This window comes from Coptis chinensis, chromosome 5 (genome assembly GCF_015680905.1).
Source record: "Coptis chinensis isolate HL-2020 chromosome 5, ASM1568090v1, whole genome shotgun sequence".
NCBI lineage: Eukaryota > Viridiplantae > Streptophyta > Magnoliopsida > Ranunculales > Ranunculaceae > Coptis > Coptis chinensis.
This window is the reverse complement of record NC_141460.1, coordinates 75,463,527-75,476,941: the sequence shown is the minus strand read 5'-3', so window position 1 is coordinate 75,476,941 and position 13,415 is coordinate 75,463,527. Positions and strand designations below refer to the sequence as shown.

Sequence of the window (13,415 nt, the reverse complement as noted above, 5' to 3'; positions counted from 1 at the left end):
AATAACATTTTAATTGGAGGAAATATTTTTAATTAGAGTGTTTATTTGTTTGTTAAGAAGAAAAAGTGAAAAGAAAAATGGTGAAGTGAAGAAGAGGATTGACTAAGAGAGAAAAAGAGAATTGACATACAGGTGAGAATATTTGAGTGGATCATTTTCCGGATTCTTAGATTTAAAAAAGAGTAAGGTTGTTAATTGTTACCGAAAAATAAATAAAAGAAGAATGAAAAAAAGATTTGGAAAAGGGTGTTTCTAAAAAAAAAAAAAAAAAAAAAAATTACACTCCTTGAGTTAGTCGCGCCCCACAGGAGTACTTACATTTTTACATTTGGTAATGACTAATAACAATACAACACAAAATTGGAAAGCTCATCATGTAGACATGTACACTCATAATATACTCAAACCTAAAAAAAACAATAAGTTTTAGAGATAAACCCACCCACCTACAACCCCTTCAAAAACCTTGCTAAACAATTGAAGTTAGCTGTAAAAACTTTCACCCCCGATATCCTCCTTTCTTGGCGAGCAAGGAAGTGGGCGTGATGGTTCTCAACACTCTTCACATGATGAACAGTTATCTTGTAGTCCCTAAGCAATGTATGCTCATTATATGCTTCGTGCAAAATGTTTTCTGATTTAGGATAATACCCATTTTGATCGTTTGCCAAAGCCACCACCATCTCATTATCACAGTAGACTGGAAACCTGACCCCCCTATATGTAGTCATAATCTACTGCCTTGTAAGGCCCCACCATCTCCCTAGCTCCAGGATTTGGGCAATATGATAGGGAGCCTAACCCAACCGCAACGGTGATTCCAGCTCTCACAGCTCATACGACGTATCCATATGGTACGAAGTCAGGATTCTAAGCCAGGGAGATAATGTGTACACAATCCCCATCCCGCCCTAAAAAAAATGTCTAAACAATAAAGATCAACAAAATTATGCATTTATTTCAATTCATACAACTAGAGTTAGATACTAATAATTTAATATGGATTGGCGATGTTAACTACTTAAGCACTTAAGTCATTAATTTATACTCTCTGTCTTACACTTTTACTATATGTCTATATATCTACATATTTTAGTCTGCAAGTCTACAATAATTTAACAAATTGTTAACTTCCTATAATGATATAAGTCTATAACCCTACTATCATCCGGAGAAAACTATAAAAGATTAACATTAAAAGTAAAAAGTTATTTTTGTTAACTTCCAATGTTATAAGTCCATAACCCTATTATCATGTGGAGAAAACTATAAAAGATATAATTAACATTAAAAGTAAAAAGTTATTTTTTTTAAGTGGAAATTTTATTGATAATAATAATGAGTTTTACAAATAGTTAGGACAAACGTGCAACAAGTTGCGCCGCAAGTTTTCTGAATTTGTTTTTTGTTTTGTTGAGGTTTGAAGTTTGTTCAAGAATTGAGAGTGAAAGAAAAGAAAAAGACATTATGGGTGATTATAATTATACAAACTAATCGGTTGAGCTTTAGGCCTTTCGCTATTTGTTTTAGTTTCATAAACCTAAAAGATATAATTAATATTAAAAGTAAAAAGTTATTTTTTTTAAGTGGAAATTTTATTGATAATGATAATGAGTTTTACAAATAGTTAGGACAAACGTGCAACAAGTTGCACCGCAAATTTTCTGAATTTGTTTTTTGTTTTGTGTTTTTTTTTTTGAGGTTTGAAGTTTGTTCAAGAATTGAGAGTGAAAGAAAAGAAAAAGACATTATGGGTGATTATAATTATACAAACTAATCGGTTGAGCTTTAGGCCTTTCGCTATTTGTTTTAGTTTCATAAACCTATCAAATGTTCAAATACACATTTGTACATCTTTAATGGTTTTAGACTCAAAATAAATGATAAATGATAATTTTGTAAGAGCAAAAAAAAAGTAAAAAACAAAACAATAGTTTATTGGAATTTTTTTATTAGTTATTTATTTATTTTTATTTATTTTTTTTTTTTACTATTTTTTTTTGGAGGTGCGGTAGTGGAAGTTTGTAAAAAAAAATTTTGGGGGTGCAAGTCTTTATATTTTGAAAATGTTTCTAGGCAATTAGTTATGTGGTAGTAGAACTTTTTTAATCTCATGGGCGACCGCCACCCACATGCACTCTTTATATCCATTTATGATGGTAGGTTTTCTGAACCTCCAAAGTAATCTGTTTCAACATAAAAACCTACGCAAGAAAAACTATAATCAAATTAAAATTAAAATCATTTCACTAATTTATAAACATACTAGCTAGAGGGTGAGGTAGCTGTAGTCGTGCTCAAGAGTCTCCTCCAAACAGTTGGAAGTAGTTAGAACTACAATTTAATTATGTACAAGACAATAAGAACTTCAGGGGGCTCTTCATCTCCCTTTTAGTTTTCTTCCTCCTCTATACTTGCATATTTAAAGTGAATTCCCCATCAACCTAATTAGAACCCAATTTCAACTGCCCCAGTGAGGTGGTGAATGAGTTGTCAGTAAAATTGGATTCTTTGGATGGATTATGTGTTGAAAGAGTGATTACTGAGAACTGTATAATCATGTTGATATGGAGTATTTGATTAAATAGAGTTTTAGGAGGTTTACTTAACTACTTGAAAGTTAAAAGCTGTATCTGTTAAAAGTTCAAGTTTCTTGGAAAAATTTCTAGGGAAACATGCACAACTACATTGTAAATTTTGGATTATCTATGAACCCAACCCATATCTTGTGGAGACCAAAATCTTTCGGATACTCATTGGTAGGGATGTCCAAATGGGTACCCAATCCGGCCCGAATCCGACTTCAGGAAATTATTTTCCAAATTATCACCTCCTCGTACCTTTTCGACTTCATAGAAAGAATTTGTGACTTGTGAGATCAAGGTTGAAAGGAAGGAGGTGGAATGGGATGGTGGGGGGCTTGAGGCAATTCGTTGGTATCTAGCATACGCCCTAGTCTACGAATGCGAGTTTGCAAAGCAACAATTTTCCGGATGAATTATTACATTATATTTGATAATGGGGAAAGCTAATGATAAATGTGATATATGGTCTCAGTCACTACAAAAGAAACCACTTTACCCGACTGCCAAAGGTATTACCCGACAGACCAAAACTGCCACAAGACCATCGGAAAACGCTCGGTCGGCAGTGGCAGTCGGTGTTGACTCTAAGAAGAAATACCCATTCCTAAATAATAAATGTTGCAGACAAAAGAAGACCATATAGCAAAGTTTCCCCAACTAGATCTCGCAAGTCCTCTGTTGAGTTCACTCCTTGAAAGCATGAGAGTGAGACCCCAAGGGAAACCTCTGAAAAAATGCCTAGCCCAAGAGTTGTAAAGGCCGAGCCAGGAGTTTTGCCCCACGTTGTAGACAGGAAGGTACTTGGCCTACTCTTATTGCTGCTATCATTGATACTTCACCTGTAAACTAGGACTGGGATTCCGTCTTTGACAATTCAGCCTACGACGTTGATCATGGGTATCTCTTCGTTAAGTACATCATAATCCAGGATGCTGCATACATGTTAAGAAAGAACTAAACAATTATTCACTTCACTTGAGAAGATATGGATCCAAGAAATCCCAGCACTACAAAAGAAAGAGGGTACCAATAAAAAAAAACACCAATGAATATCTTATTTAGAGAGAACATAAAGCTTAACATGATAATAGCTTCTTCGTAAGAGCTTTGCAGTGTTAATATACACTTACAGTATACTTGGTGGAGAGTAATCGCCACAAGGATTCTAAAAAGGATCCTCATGAAATAGACTCCTAATGTTCATAGGAGTTTGGTTTGTCCGTTACGACTGTTAACTTTATGATTCTAATGTTAGAGTTGATTAGTTATATATTCTCCTTTCATGAGGTACTCATCAAGTCAACATTCTGAACTAGTGGCACAATGTTGCTTACCTGTTTTAAGGTTAATATCACGAGTACACTCTTCACAAATGCTCTAACTGTATAATTTGCTGGACTAAGGTAAGAGATTTTACCTGTTGCAAACTGTCCACCTGTTTACTCCCACGAGACGGGCATGGAGAGCTTTCTGTACATCATTTCGGTTCAAATAATTTACAGTTTCATCTTCAATGCAGACATCAACACTCTGAGTAACTTGCTGTGGATTAGAAGGAAGCCGAAATTGACATTGTAAGATATATTGAGGGACAAGAAAGAAAGAGAGGTAAGCTAAATCAGTTCATTAGAGAAGAGTAGAAATACTATGGATCAACTCACTTGGGGACTGATAATCTTGGATTGTGAGAAGACCGATGATGTGCAAACATCTAGGGTGACATCGTACTTATCTACAAATCTACTTGTTTCTTTACCCACTTGGGACATTACCATTGAGCATATAGGGGAAACAGATTCCCTGTAGAATTCGCTCACATATCGACAATAATTACAAGCTGATGTGAAAAATTTGTATGTAGCATCTGATATCAATCCATGAGACCAGAAGTACTCAGCTCTTGAATTGAAATCTGACTCAAATTCCAGCACAGGATTGCCCAACTGGAATGGAAAATTAAGACATCAGCTCAAACAAAATCATCCAACAAGATTTATGTTTAACTTATTATCATTTCAAATAAACTCCTTAAGTTGAATTCTTTTAGCTACTTACAGCAATTCCTTTCAAATTAAACAACATTTTCTTTTTGTTGAATTGAATCATCAGCTCTGCCAGTTGTGGGATATAATGCCCTGGTAATTGCAACATTCTCGTAATCAGTCTTGCTCTTATGTTCTACGATGAACAAATGACGATGAGATTGACAAACATTCTAGTTTACCTGCATAGCTTTCCCCGGTAATAAATAGTTCCGTTTGCTGTACTGCGGAAACTTATCAAACCAGTGTAGCAAAAACATAAGATTATCCCTGGCTTAAGCATCTAAATTCGCAACAGTTTCCTCAAAGAGATTTTTGGTAATCTAAATACAAATGGACTTTAATTTGAATCCAAGTAGTAGCACTTAAAATGTATCACAAACTAACTTGATTTCAAGTACTGTCAATAAGTAATTGTTCAAAGTGATGAGACATGCCTGTTATCTTGTCATCTACAGTCTCAAAAGAGGTTTGATTGGAGAAAGATAATCCAACACCCCCTGGAGTCTCCAAGTATAACATATTTGCTTCTGCAGAACAAATGTGAATCAAGTATCAATTTGCAAAGCTGATCTTAAACCACTCATTGTACATAAATGTAAAGAGAAAGTACATTCAAGAGATATCAGATGGATACCTTTATTCCAGCTATGCTCATTTCTCACCAAAACCTTTCCACTTGGTCTAAAAGGCCCATTTTCAGAAAATGCTCCAACACCCAAAGAAGAACAACCGGGACCTACAAAGAAAACAAAAAGATATTTGAATCTTCTCATAGGAACATAGAAAAAGAAAAAGAGTTTGCTCCTTCTTTCCCCTACACATAAACGTCTTATAATTAAGTGAGGCGGAAGTGCTGACCTCTGTTCAACCAGAGAACAAGAGGCTTTGAAGCTGGATCCATCTCTGCTTCAACAAAGTAGTAAAATCGAGATATTTTTTTCTTCACATCTATAGTAACATAGCCTGAATACTGCTGGAAGCTAACATGGGGTTGCCCAGGCAGCACAGTTATTTTGTCAGATAGAGCTGGAAAGGACTCTACCTTCATAAAAAGCATTGGCTGAAGCAGTGCTAGTACTACAACCAACACCATGGTTTTCCATTACAGTGCATGCATTATTTCAGGTAGAAAGAATGTAGTAGGAAGAGGGAAGTGTAGAGGTAAATAAAGATTTGAGATGCTGCCCAGTGTGAAGCGTGAATTGTGGAGGGACTTACAATGCTAACTCTAGGCATACATTGACTTCAAGCTAACTCTACGCATACACTAACCTAATATTCAGTACCAAAATGGAGTACAAAATTAGATGAAACTAGAGTCAAACACATATATTAATACATCTTTTAAAAGGAAAACACATCTTAAATAATTTCCCAAAAAACCACATACCCATGTTTTGGAATAGATCAATGCAATGAACAGCTTATATTTTCCGCAACTATATTAGATACAAACAAGCTAAATATAAAGTAATCTTATAAGTTATAACCATTATACATGTATAAAAAGCTAATTAGTCTACCAAGAAGTTAACACATAATAAACAAAACCTCAAGTTGGTTTATGACCATCAAAACACAACAGGTTTCAACAAATCTAAACCATTTAACACATAGTAATCCAAAAAAGAAACTAAACCCACAGTTGGTATTACTTAAATCCTACTTATAAAACACTAAAAACACAAAACAAACATGACAGTAGTACTTTAATGAGGAACAAAAACAGTCGTACCGTCAACAGTAGTACTTTTATGAGGCTTAATCAAGATACAGAAAGTTTACCAGAAAACTGGAAAACATGTAATGAAATAAAAAAAACAGGTTCAATCCAATTTCAAGAACTAAAACGTTGATGAAGTATTTGTTTAACAGAAGAGGAACGCTTACTTGCAGAGGTGAAGTTGTACAACACAACTACTACAAAAAATCAAATTTTAATCAAAATAATCAAATTTATTACCTTGATGGCTTCAACCTGATAAAGTGCTACAAAGCAACCTAAAAAACACCGAAACAAAAGAAATCAAATTTTGATATTGAGAATTAATGAATTTAAAATTAAATGTTTAAGATTGAGAGTGAGTTGTTACCTTTTCGAGTGGAATTGTGAGAGTGAGAGAGGGATGAAGCAGCAAAGTGAGGATGTGAGAGTGAGAGCTACAGAGGGATGAAGCGGCAAAGTTATTATTTTATTTTTATGTTTTTTTTTAATTATTATTTTGTTGACCTAATTTGTTGGTCCGAACAAATTTATCGCGGGAAACGAAATTCATGATGTAACAATGAAAAATAACAACTTGTCAAATTTCATTCGTGAGTTATAGAGATAAGAAATCTTAGCTCATATAGCTTGTGCATTTAAGTTGTTGATAAATTTTGGTGACATATATTTTGCAAAGTATTCGTCAAAAGTCAAAACACAGAAAGCAAATTGGAAAACTTACCATAAATTATGGCAACGGAGTTCCAGTTGAACTCAACTACAAAAAAAAACAAATGCAAAAAGAAAAACTCAAATTTTAACTAAACCCCATTTCTTAAATAATCAAATTTATTAGAAAATACTCAAACTAACCCTAATTATTTTACTTGATGGCTTCAACCTGATGAAGTGTTACAAAACAACCTACAAAATCGTCAAAACAAGAGATTATTCGTATTGATGCAATTAAAACTTAATTTTACATTGAATTGAATGTGGGTGAGAGAGAGAGTGAGTGAGAGGGAGTGAGGGATTTGAGAAGGTGTTACCTTCTTGAAGCGTGAGTGAGAAGGGAAGGCAACCGACAACAAGCTTGAGTGAGAGGGATAATAGTTAGGGTTTTCTTTATTTTTTGATTTTTTCAGAAAATTTAGGGTGGAACTAAATTGGTTTGGCGCCCTGATAATTGGAATAGATATGCCAACGGCTGAAACTCGCAAGAACAAATCGGACGGTTAATAAGTACAACGAAAATTTAATCAACAGTCGGCATATTTATGGCGTCTGTCGGAAAGAAATGATGGTTAAAAACCGTCAAACTATCCGACGGATAAAAGCTCTCGCACAATTGTCGGTTATAACCAAAACATATGAAGTGCTGGAAGAACTCACTGGATGGATGGCAAAATAATACCCGACGGATAAACTTTGCAAGGAACGTCCTACAGACGGGAACCGTCGGGTAATCTCTATGGAGTCTGTTGGGTAAACTCATTTTTTTGGTAGTGTTCATAGATGCAAAACTACCATTTTCTCTATAAGTCTTAAATTTACAAGATTATTAAAATTCCAAAATTCTAGAGGAGACCAAAAATTGAGAGGTCTAGTCAACCAACTAGGCAGTAATGTAATCAGCATACTGATCATACAAACCCATTAGGGATGAGTTCAAAATATCAATTAATAACAACAACAAACATGATTGTGAAAATACACATGAGGTGTTAACATAATGTTGGACGGAGAACGATAAGAAGATATCTGTGAAATTTTCGCTTGGATGAGGTATCCATGATGAAGCAGAAAGTACTGATATACACCACAGCTAGCATATAATTTGTAACTTAATAGGAAGATATAATAAATTGCTTTAGCACAACTGGAATAAAACTAACATAAGAAATGCAACTGCACTTCATCCAAACCAGACCTGACAGACAATAAGATTGATTACAGGTGAGTTAACATGTGGATGCACAAATTTTATTTGACAAAAGTTAAATGAAATTTAGAAGTTTCTATGAGGCGGGACATGACGTATAGGTCACTCCAAAAACTACAGGTGAAACTTGGCAATTGACTAGGAAACAAATACAAGCTTATTCTTATTTGAGCTTCTTTATGAAAATTGACTAAACTAGAACAAATAAATAACATTTAATGGTCTAGAGCATACCCATTTTTCTTGAAATGCATTATTATTTTAGAAACAGATTCAATTGGCACTGCAAACTCAAACCATCAGCAGCAGAAATCTTCATAAATATCTTGCATAGAAGCTTCACTTTCACTTATTCCCTATGATCCATGGACACGCCATATTAAAAAAATATCTGAGTCGGATACGTATCTACGTGTCCGTGTCAGACACGGACACATATTGTAGGTACCTCAATTTTTGTCATTTCGCTGTGTCAGATACTTTATATCCATGTCGGATGCGGACACGTATCCATGTCAATATAACTTAGCTTTTCCCTCATAATATGATAATTATCTGGTCTATATAATTAAGGATTTAAGGCTGACTAATGAGGCTTCACGAGTAACCTCAACGAAATACAAATTTTAACTATCCTGATGCAGGATGTGCGTGCGATCAACTTAGCTCATAATACTAATTAATTTACACAAGGTAAATAATAATTGCATTGATTATAATTATACATAATAATCTCTATTGGTATATTTACCATATTGATTGCACAATCAGTCTGCAGATATTCCCTCCGCATTCCTCCAAGACCCAAATCACTGCTTTTACGATCAACGCAACTAAACAAAGAAAATAAAACAAAGAGAAGAAAAGAATTATTATCAAATTAGGGTTATTATTCGATTATAGAATGTGGAGTATACACTTCAATATGGACAATATGGAACTTGTTATCAAGAAAAAGTTACACTAGAATGAATATTAAAATGTTCAAATGTTGATTATTATCCTCATTCCACACACAAACCAAACTAATATTTTCACAGCATGTACAGTTTAGGATGAGGAAACCATTTCCAATAAAGCTTATAAGTTTTTCACTTATTCTAGAGCTGACATGCTATATGAAATGGAAAGGTAAGCCTAGAGTCCAATACCGGAGGTATCCATTTAATTACCTTCATGAGAAACCAACCTACAATAGACTGCTTTCCGGAAGTTTACCTCACAATACCAGCTGTAACTGTATTTTGCAAAGACAGGGGATCGGACAACCCATAGCCACCACCCAGTCTCCAGGTCGAAGTTGGCAAGATGACCCAAGTTTTGCCATCGGTAAAGGAGTCTTAGATTTGATTTTCGCATTGGCAATGTCAGAATGAAAATCAGCATTGACCACAGTGCCCTGAAACGTCCGACCATCTTGTAGAGTGGCATCAATCTGCCATAAATCATATTCAAAATCAATGGCTAATTTAGGAAACAATCATCTATAAAGTCAAAAGGAATCACAGTGATGATTATCCAAACAGAAAAGTTAATTCTCTATACCTTCGCTTTACCAAAAGACCTGCTATGGAAGTCTACCACGGCATTAGCACAAGTTAAGATGGTACCATCAGGATCAATTATAGTTCCAGAAGCTTCAGTTTTCCTATACAACTCTCCATAATGATCTACAATACACAATAACCCAATTATCATCATCATATTCTTGATTTAACCAAAAAACAAAAAAAAACTATGAATACAGTTTGCACACCTTGAGTAACAAAAAGATTGACAACAGCCGGAGCAACCATAGAAGCTGCATTCGCAATTGAATCTCTACTAAACATCCAGAACCACATTTCCCACTATTTCCAATTCTACCCGAACCTTCCTTACTCAAACCGAATGATTCAACAGAACCAGAATTTATTCTCGACAAAGTCAACGGAACATACCCATGTCCTAAAATTACAAATGTGAACCATAAAATTTGATAATAATAACATCCCAATGAATGACACATTTTAGATTAAAAACATTATCAAACCTGAAGTAGAATACATTATACAAATGCTCAGTTCGAAAAACATCGTCCATCGTCCCTCACGCCAAAGAAAAGTGTTGTCGCAATTCTTGAGAAATTGAGACCCATACCCTTGTTTCTACAATTATAACATAATAATAGTTCAGAATTCAATAAACGTTGCTACAAGAATTTTATAAGAAAAGAAAAATGTTACTTACTGGAATCCTCATCACGGTCATTTACAGAATAAACAGCTGTTCCTGTTGCAGTGGCAGCTAAAGCTAGTAAAATTAGAGTTTGATTTGATTACATTTTCTCTGGAAGTTTCTCTGCTAAATTAGAAACAATCGGTTCTGCAAAAAGCCAAAAAAGAAATGAAAAGTGCATTAGTTATTGAATCGGTTTGGTTTTATTTTGGAGAAAATGTTTTGTGAAGGGAAGTAGTACCTTCCAATATCAATTTCCCTAGTTGTCTTGCTCTTTATATCTGAAGTTCGACTGAAGAATGAACATTAATAGCTGAAAGTGGAAGAAACATGGAGAACAAAGCATGCCTGAATATCAAGGGATTAAACATTCAAACAATGTAGCTTGAGTAAACTAAAGACAGTCTCAAGGAAGTACACAAATGCAAGATAAACAATTAAGTAAATAATAATTGTAAAGTCACCTATTGCTTTTTCATGGAAAACCTCCAGTTACTAATTTGCAAAAAGAAGAACGCGTCTCTTTAACAGCAAAGCATACCTGAATACCATGGGCTTAAACTTTTAAATCAAGTAAACCAAAGACACAATCTCAAGGAAGCACGCAAATTCAAGATAAACATAATCGTAGACTGACCTATTGCTTTAATCTTGAGCTCTTGGCAATGGATGATCTTCTATAAGATAAACTCATACAACATTGAACTTAATATCTTATCACACAAATTTATCTCCGTGCTATTCACTTATAATTTGGGCAATCTCAATTCTAAATGAATCAAATGTTAAAACGTCTACTTCATCTAATAATGAGCAAGAAGAAGATGGATTACAATGCTGTTGAGAGAGAAAAAAAAAAATTGTTTGTTTTCTACTTTTCTCATCGGAACAAACTAACAACTATTTAATGGGTAAAATTATTTTGAGAATGTAAGGTTCACGTTCACCACTTTTCAAACTGGATATATAAATCTCACTGAGAATACTTGACAAACATATATTGAATAAAAAAGTCTTGTATTTACACAACACTGCCATAATCGACCCACCTACAACTCCTTCAAAAAACCTTGCTAAACAATTGAAGTTAGTTATGGTAAAAAGTTTCACCCGAGAAAGGAAGTGGGCATGCGGGTTCTCAGCACCCATCACATGATGTTGCCAAAGCCACCACCATCTCGTTATGACAGTAGACTGGAAACCTGACCCCCTAGCTGTAGTCCTAACCTACTGGCTTGTAAGGCCCCACCATCTCCCCAGCTTCAGGATCTGGACAATATGATAGGGAGCCTAACTCAACTGCAACGGTGATTCCAGCTCTCACAGCTCGTACGACGTATCCAGATTGTAGGCAGGGAAGAAGCAAGGATTCTAAGGGAGGGGTATTATGTGTACACGCCCTAAAAAAATGGCTAAACAATAAAAATCAACAAAATTGTGTATTTATTTCAATTCATACAAATAAAGTGCGTTGACTACTAAGAATTTAATATGGATTGATGAAGTTAACTACGCAAGCACTTAAGTCATTAATTTATACTCTCTGTCTTACACTTTTACTATATGTCTCCGCAAGTCTACAACAATTTAACAAATTGTTAACTTCCTATAATATTATAAGTCTATAACCCTACTATCATCAGGAGAAAACTATAAAAGATTAACATTAAAAGTAAAAAATTATATTTGTTAATTTCCTATAATGTTATAAGTCTATAACCTTATTATTACGTGGAGAAAACTATAAAAGATATGATTAACATTAAAAGTAAAAAGTTATTTTTTTTAAGTGGAAATTTTATTGATAATGATAATGAGTTTTACAAATAGTTACGACAACCGTGCAACAAGCTGCGCCGCAAGTCTTTTCTGAATTTGTTTTTTGTTTTTTGTTTTTTTTTGGGTTGAGGTTTGAAGTTTGTTAAAGAATTGGGAGTGAAATAAAAGAAAAAAACATTATGGGTGATTAAAATTATACAAATTGATAGGTTGAGCTTTGGGCCTTTGGCTATTTGTTTTAGTCTTATAAACCTATCAAACATTCAAATACACATTTGTCCATCTTTAATGGTTTTAGACTCAAAATAAATGATAAAAGATAATTTTGTAAGAACAAAAGAAGAAGTAAAAAAAAAACAATGGCTTATTGGATTTTTTTTTTTTAGTTGTTTTTTTTTCATACTATTTTTTTTTGTTGATTATAATTTCACTATATAGTTGTGAAAATTTTGGAAATGCGGCAGTAGAAGTTTGCGAAAAAAAATGGGGGGTGCAAATCCTTATAGTTTGAAAATGTTTCTAGGCAATTAGTTATGTGGTAGTGGAGCGATGCCCCCCACATGCACCCCTTATATCCATTTATGATGGTAGGTTTTCTGAACCTCCAAAATAATCTATTTCAACATAAAAATCTACAAAAAAAAAAATTATAATCAAATTAAAATTAAAATCGGATCAAAATCATTTCACTGATTTATAAACATACTAGCTAGAGGGTGAGGTAGTTGTAGTCGTGCTCAAGAGTCTCCTCCAAACAGTTGGAAGCAGCTAGAAAAACACCGACAAATTATAGTATTCAAAGTTTAATTATGTACAAGACAATAAAAACTTTTTTTGTGTGTGTGGGAGTTGGAATGTGGTTCCAAATATAAAATTTGTAGTCATAGTAAGAAACGGAAGTTCTAAATCTCTTACCGGTTTCAAAGGCTCTAGGAACATAACACGAACAACACCCTTTGAAGTTTTCTTTCGAGTATTAATCAGATCCTTGATAAGTTCAGCAACAATAGGTACATGCATTGTATAGTGCGAGCGAAATGATCTCTGGTCCAAGATAATCCTATTTAAAATATGTTAAAAAAGACAACTATGAGATTCTCGTAGCACTGATCATGATCAACAATCAGGACTTAACCTTGCAA

At 34.1% G+C, this 13,415-nt stretch overlaps 2 protein-coding genes across 5 annotated transcripts; both read right to left on the bottom strand.

Annotated features, from left to right (window-relative positions):
* Nucleotides 1–2,985: 2,985 nt before the first annotated feature.
* LOC147498927 (serine carboxypeptidase-like 45) lies at nucleotides 2,986–6,587 on the bottom strand. Of its 4 annotated transcripts, none has more exons than XM_086560767.1 (8): nucleotides 5,489–6,550; nucleotides 5,265–5,366; nucleotides 5,065–5,157; nucleotides 4,810–4,860; nucleotides 4,641–4,720; nucleotides 4,247–4,528; nucleotides 4,003–4,127; nucleotides 2,986–3,517 (listed from the first exon to the last, which is right to left on the bottom strand). In XM_086560767.1, exons 1-8 carry the CDS (start codon nucleotides 5,721–5,723, stop codon nucleotides 3,460–3,462), a joined length of 1,026 nt encoding a protein of 341 aa, XP_086416893.1. In that variant the 5' UTR covers nucleotides 5,724–6,550; the 3' UTR covers nucleotides 2,986–3,459. The 4 variants fall into 4 exon arrangements, with proteins under 4 accessions (XP_086416893.1, XP_086416895.1, XP_086416892.1 ...); XM_086560769.1 differs by having other exon boundaries at nucleotides 4,810–4,851; XM_086560766.1 differs by having other exon boundaries at nucleotides 3,457–3,592; nucleotides 5,489–6,587.
* Nucleotides 6,588–8,883: 2,296 nt separating this feature from the next.
* LOC147498926 (putative protease Do-like 14) lies at nucleotides 8,884–12,181 on the bottom strand. Its single transcript, XM_086560771.1, has 9 exons — nucleotides 11,132–12,181; nucleotides 10,959–11,035; nucleotides 10,736–10,842; nucleotides 10,507–10,641; nucleotides 10,310–10,424; nucleotides 10,034–10,224; nucleotides 9,823–9,947; nucleotides 9,496–9,712; nucleotides 8,884–9,110 (listed from the first exon to the last, which is right to left on the bottom strand). Exons 6-8 carry the CDS (start codon nucleotides 10,119–10,121, stop codon nucleotides 9,497–9,499), a joined length of 429 nt encoding a protein of 142 aa, XP_086416897.1. The 5' UTR covers nucleotides 10,122–10,224; nucleotides 10,310–10,424; nucleotides 10,507–10,641; nucleotides 10,736–10,842; nucleotides 10,959–11,035; nucleotides 11,132–12,181; the 3' UTR covers nucleotides 8,884–9,110; nucleotide 9,496.
* Between the last annotated feature and the right edge of the window lie 1,234 nt (nucleotides 12,182–13,415).

Bases quoted from the DNA above. Each gene is read 5' to 3' on its own strand.
- LOC147498927 (XM_086560766.1), bottom strand. From the start codon at position 5,723: ATGGTGTTGGTTGTAGTACTAGCACTGCTTCAGCCAATGCTTTTTATG. The intron at 5,158-5,264 runs GTATCCATCTGA...TTTGTTCTGCAG, and splicing joins TGAGCATAGCTGGAATAAAG to AAGCAAATATGTTATACTTG. The intron at 3,593-4,002 runs GTAAAATCTCTT...TTTCTTTTGTAG, and splicing joins AGGTGGACAGTTTGCAACAG to TGCTGGGATTTCTTGGATCC.
- LOC147498926 (XM_086560771.1), bottom strand. From the start codon at position 10,121: ATGTGGTTCTGGATGTTTAGTAGAGATTCAATTGCGAATGCAGCTTCT. The intron at 9,948-10,033 runs GTGTGCAAACTG...TGTGTATTGTAG, and splicing joins CAATCTTTTTGTTACTCAAG to ATCATTATGGAGAGTTGTAT. The intron at 9,713-9,822 runs GTATAGAGAATT...GATTTATGGCAG, and splicing joins GGTCTTTTGGTAAAGCGAAG to ATTGATGCCACTCTACAAGA.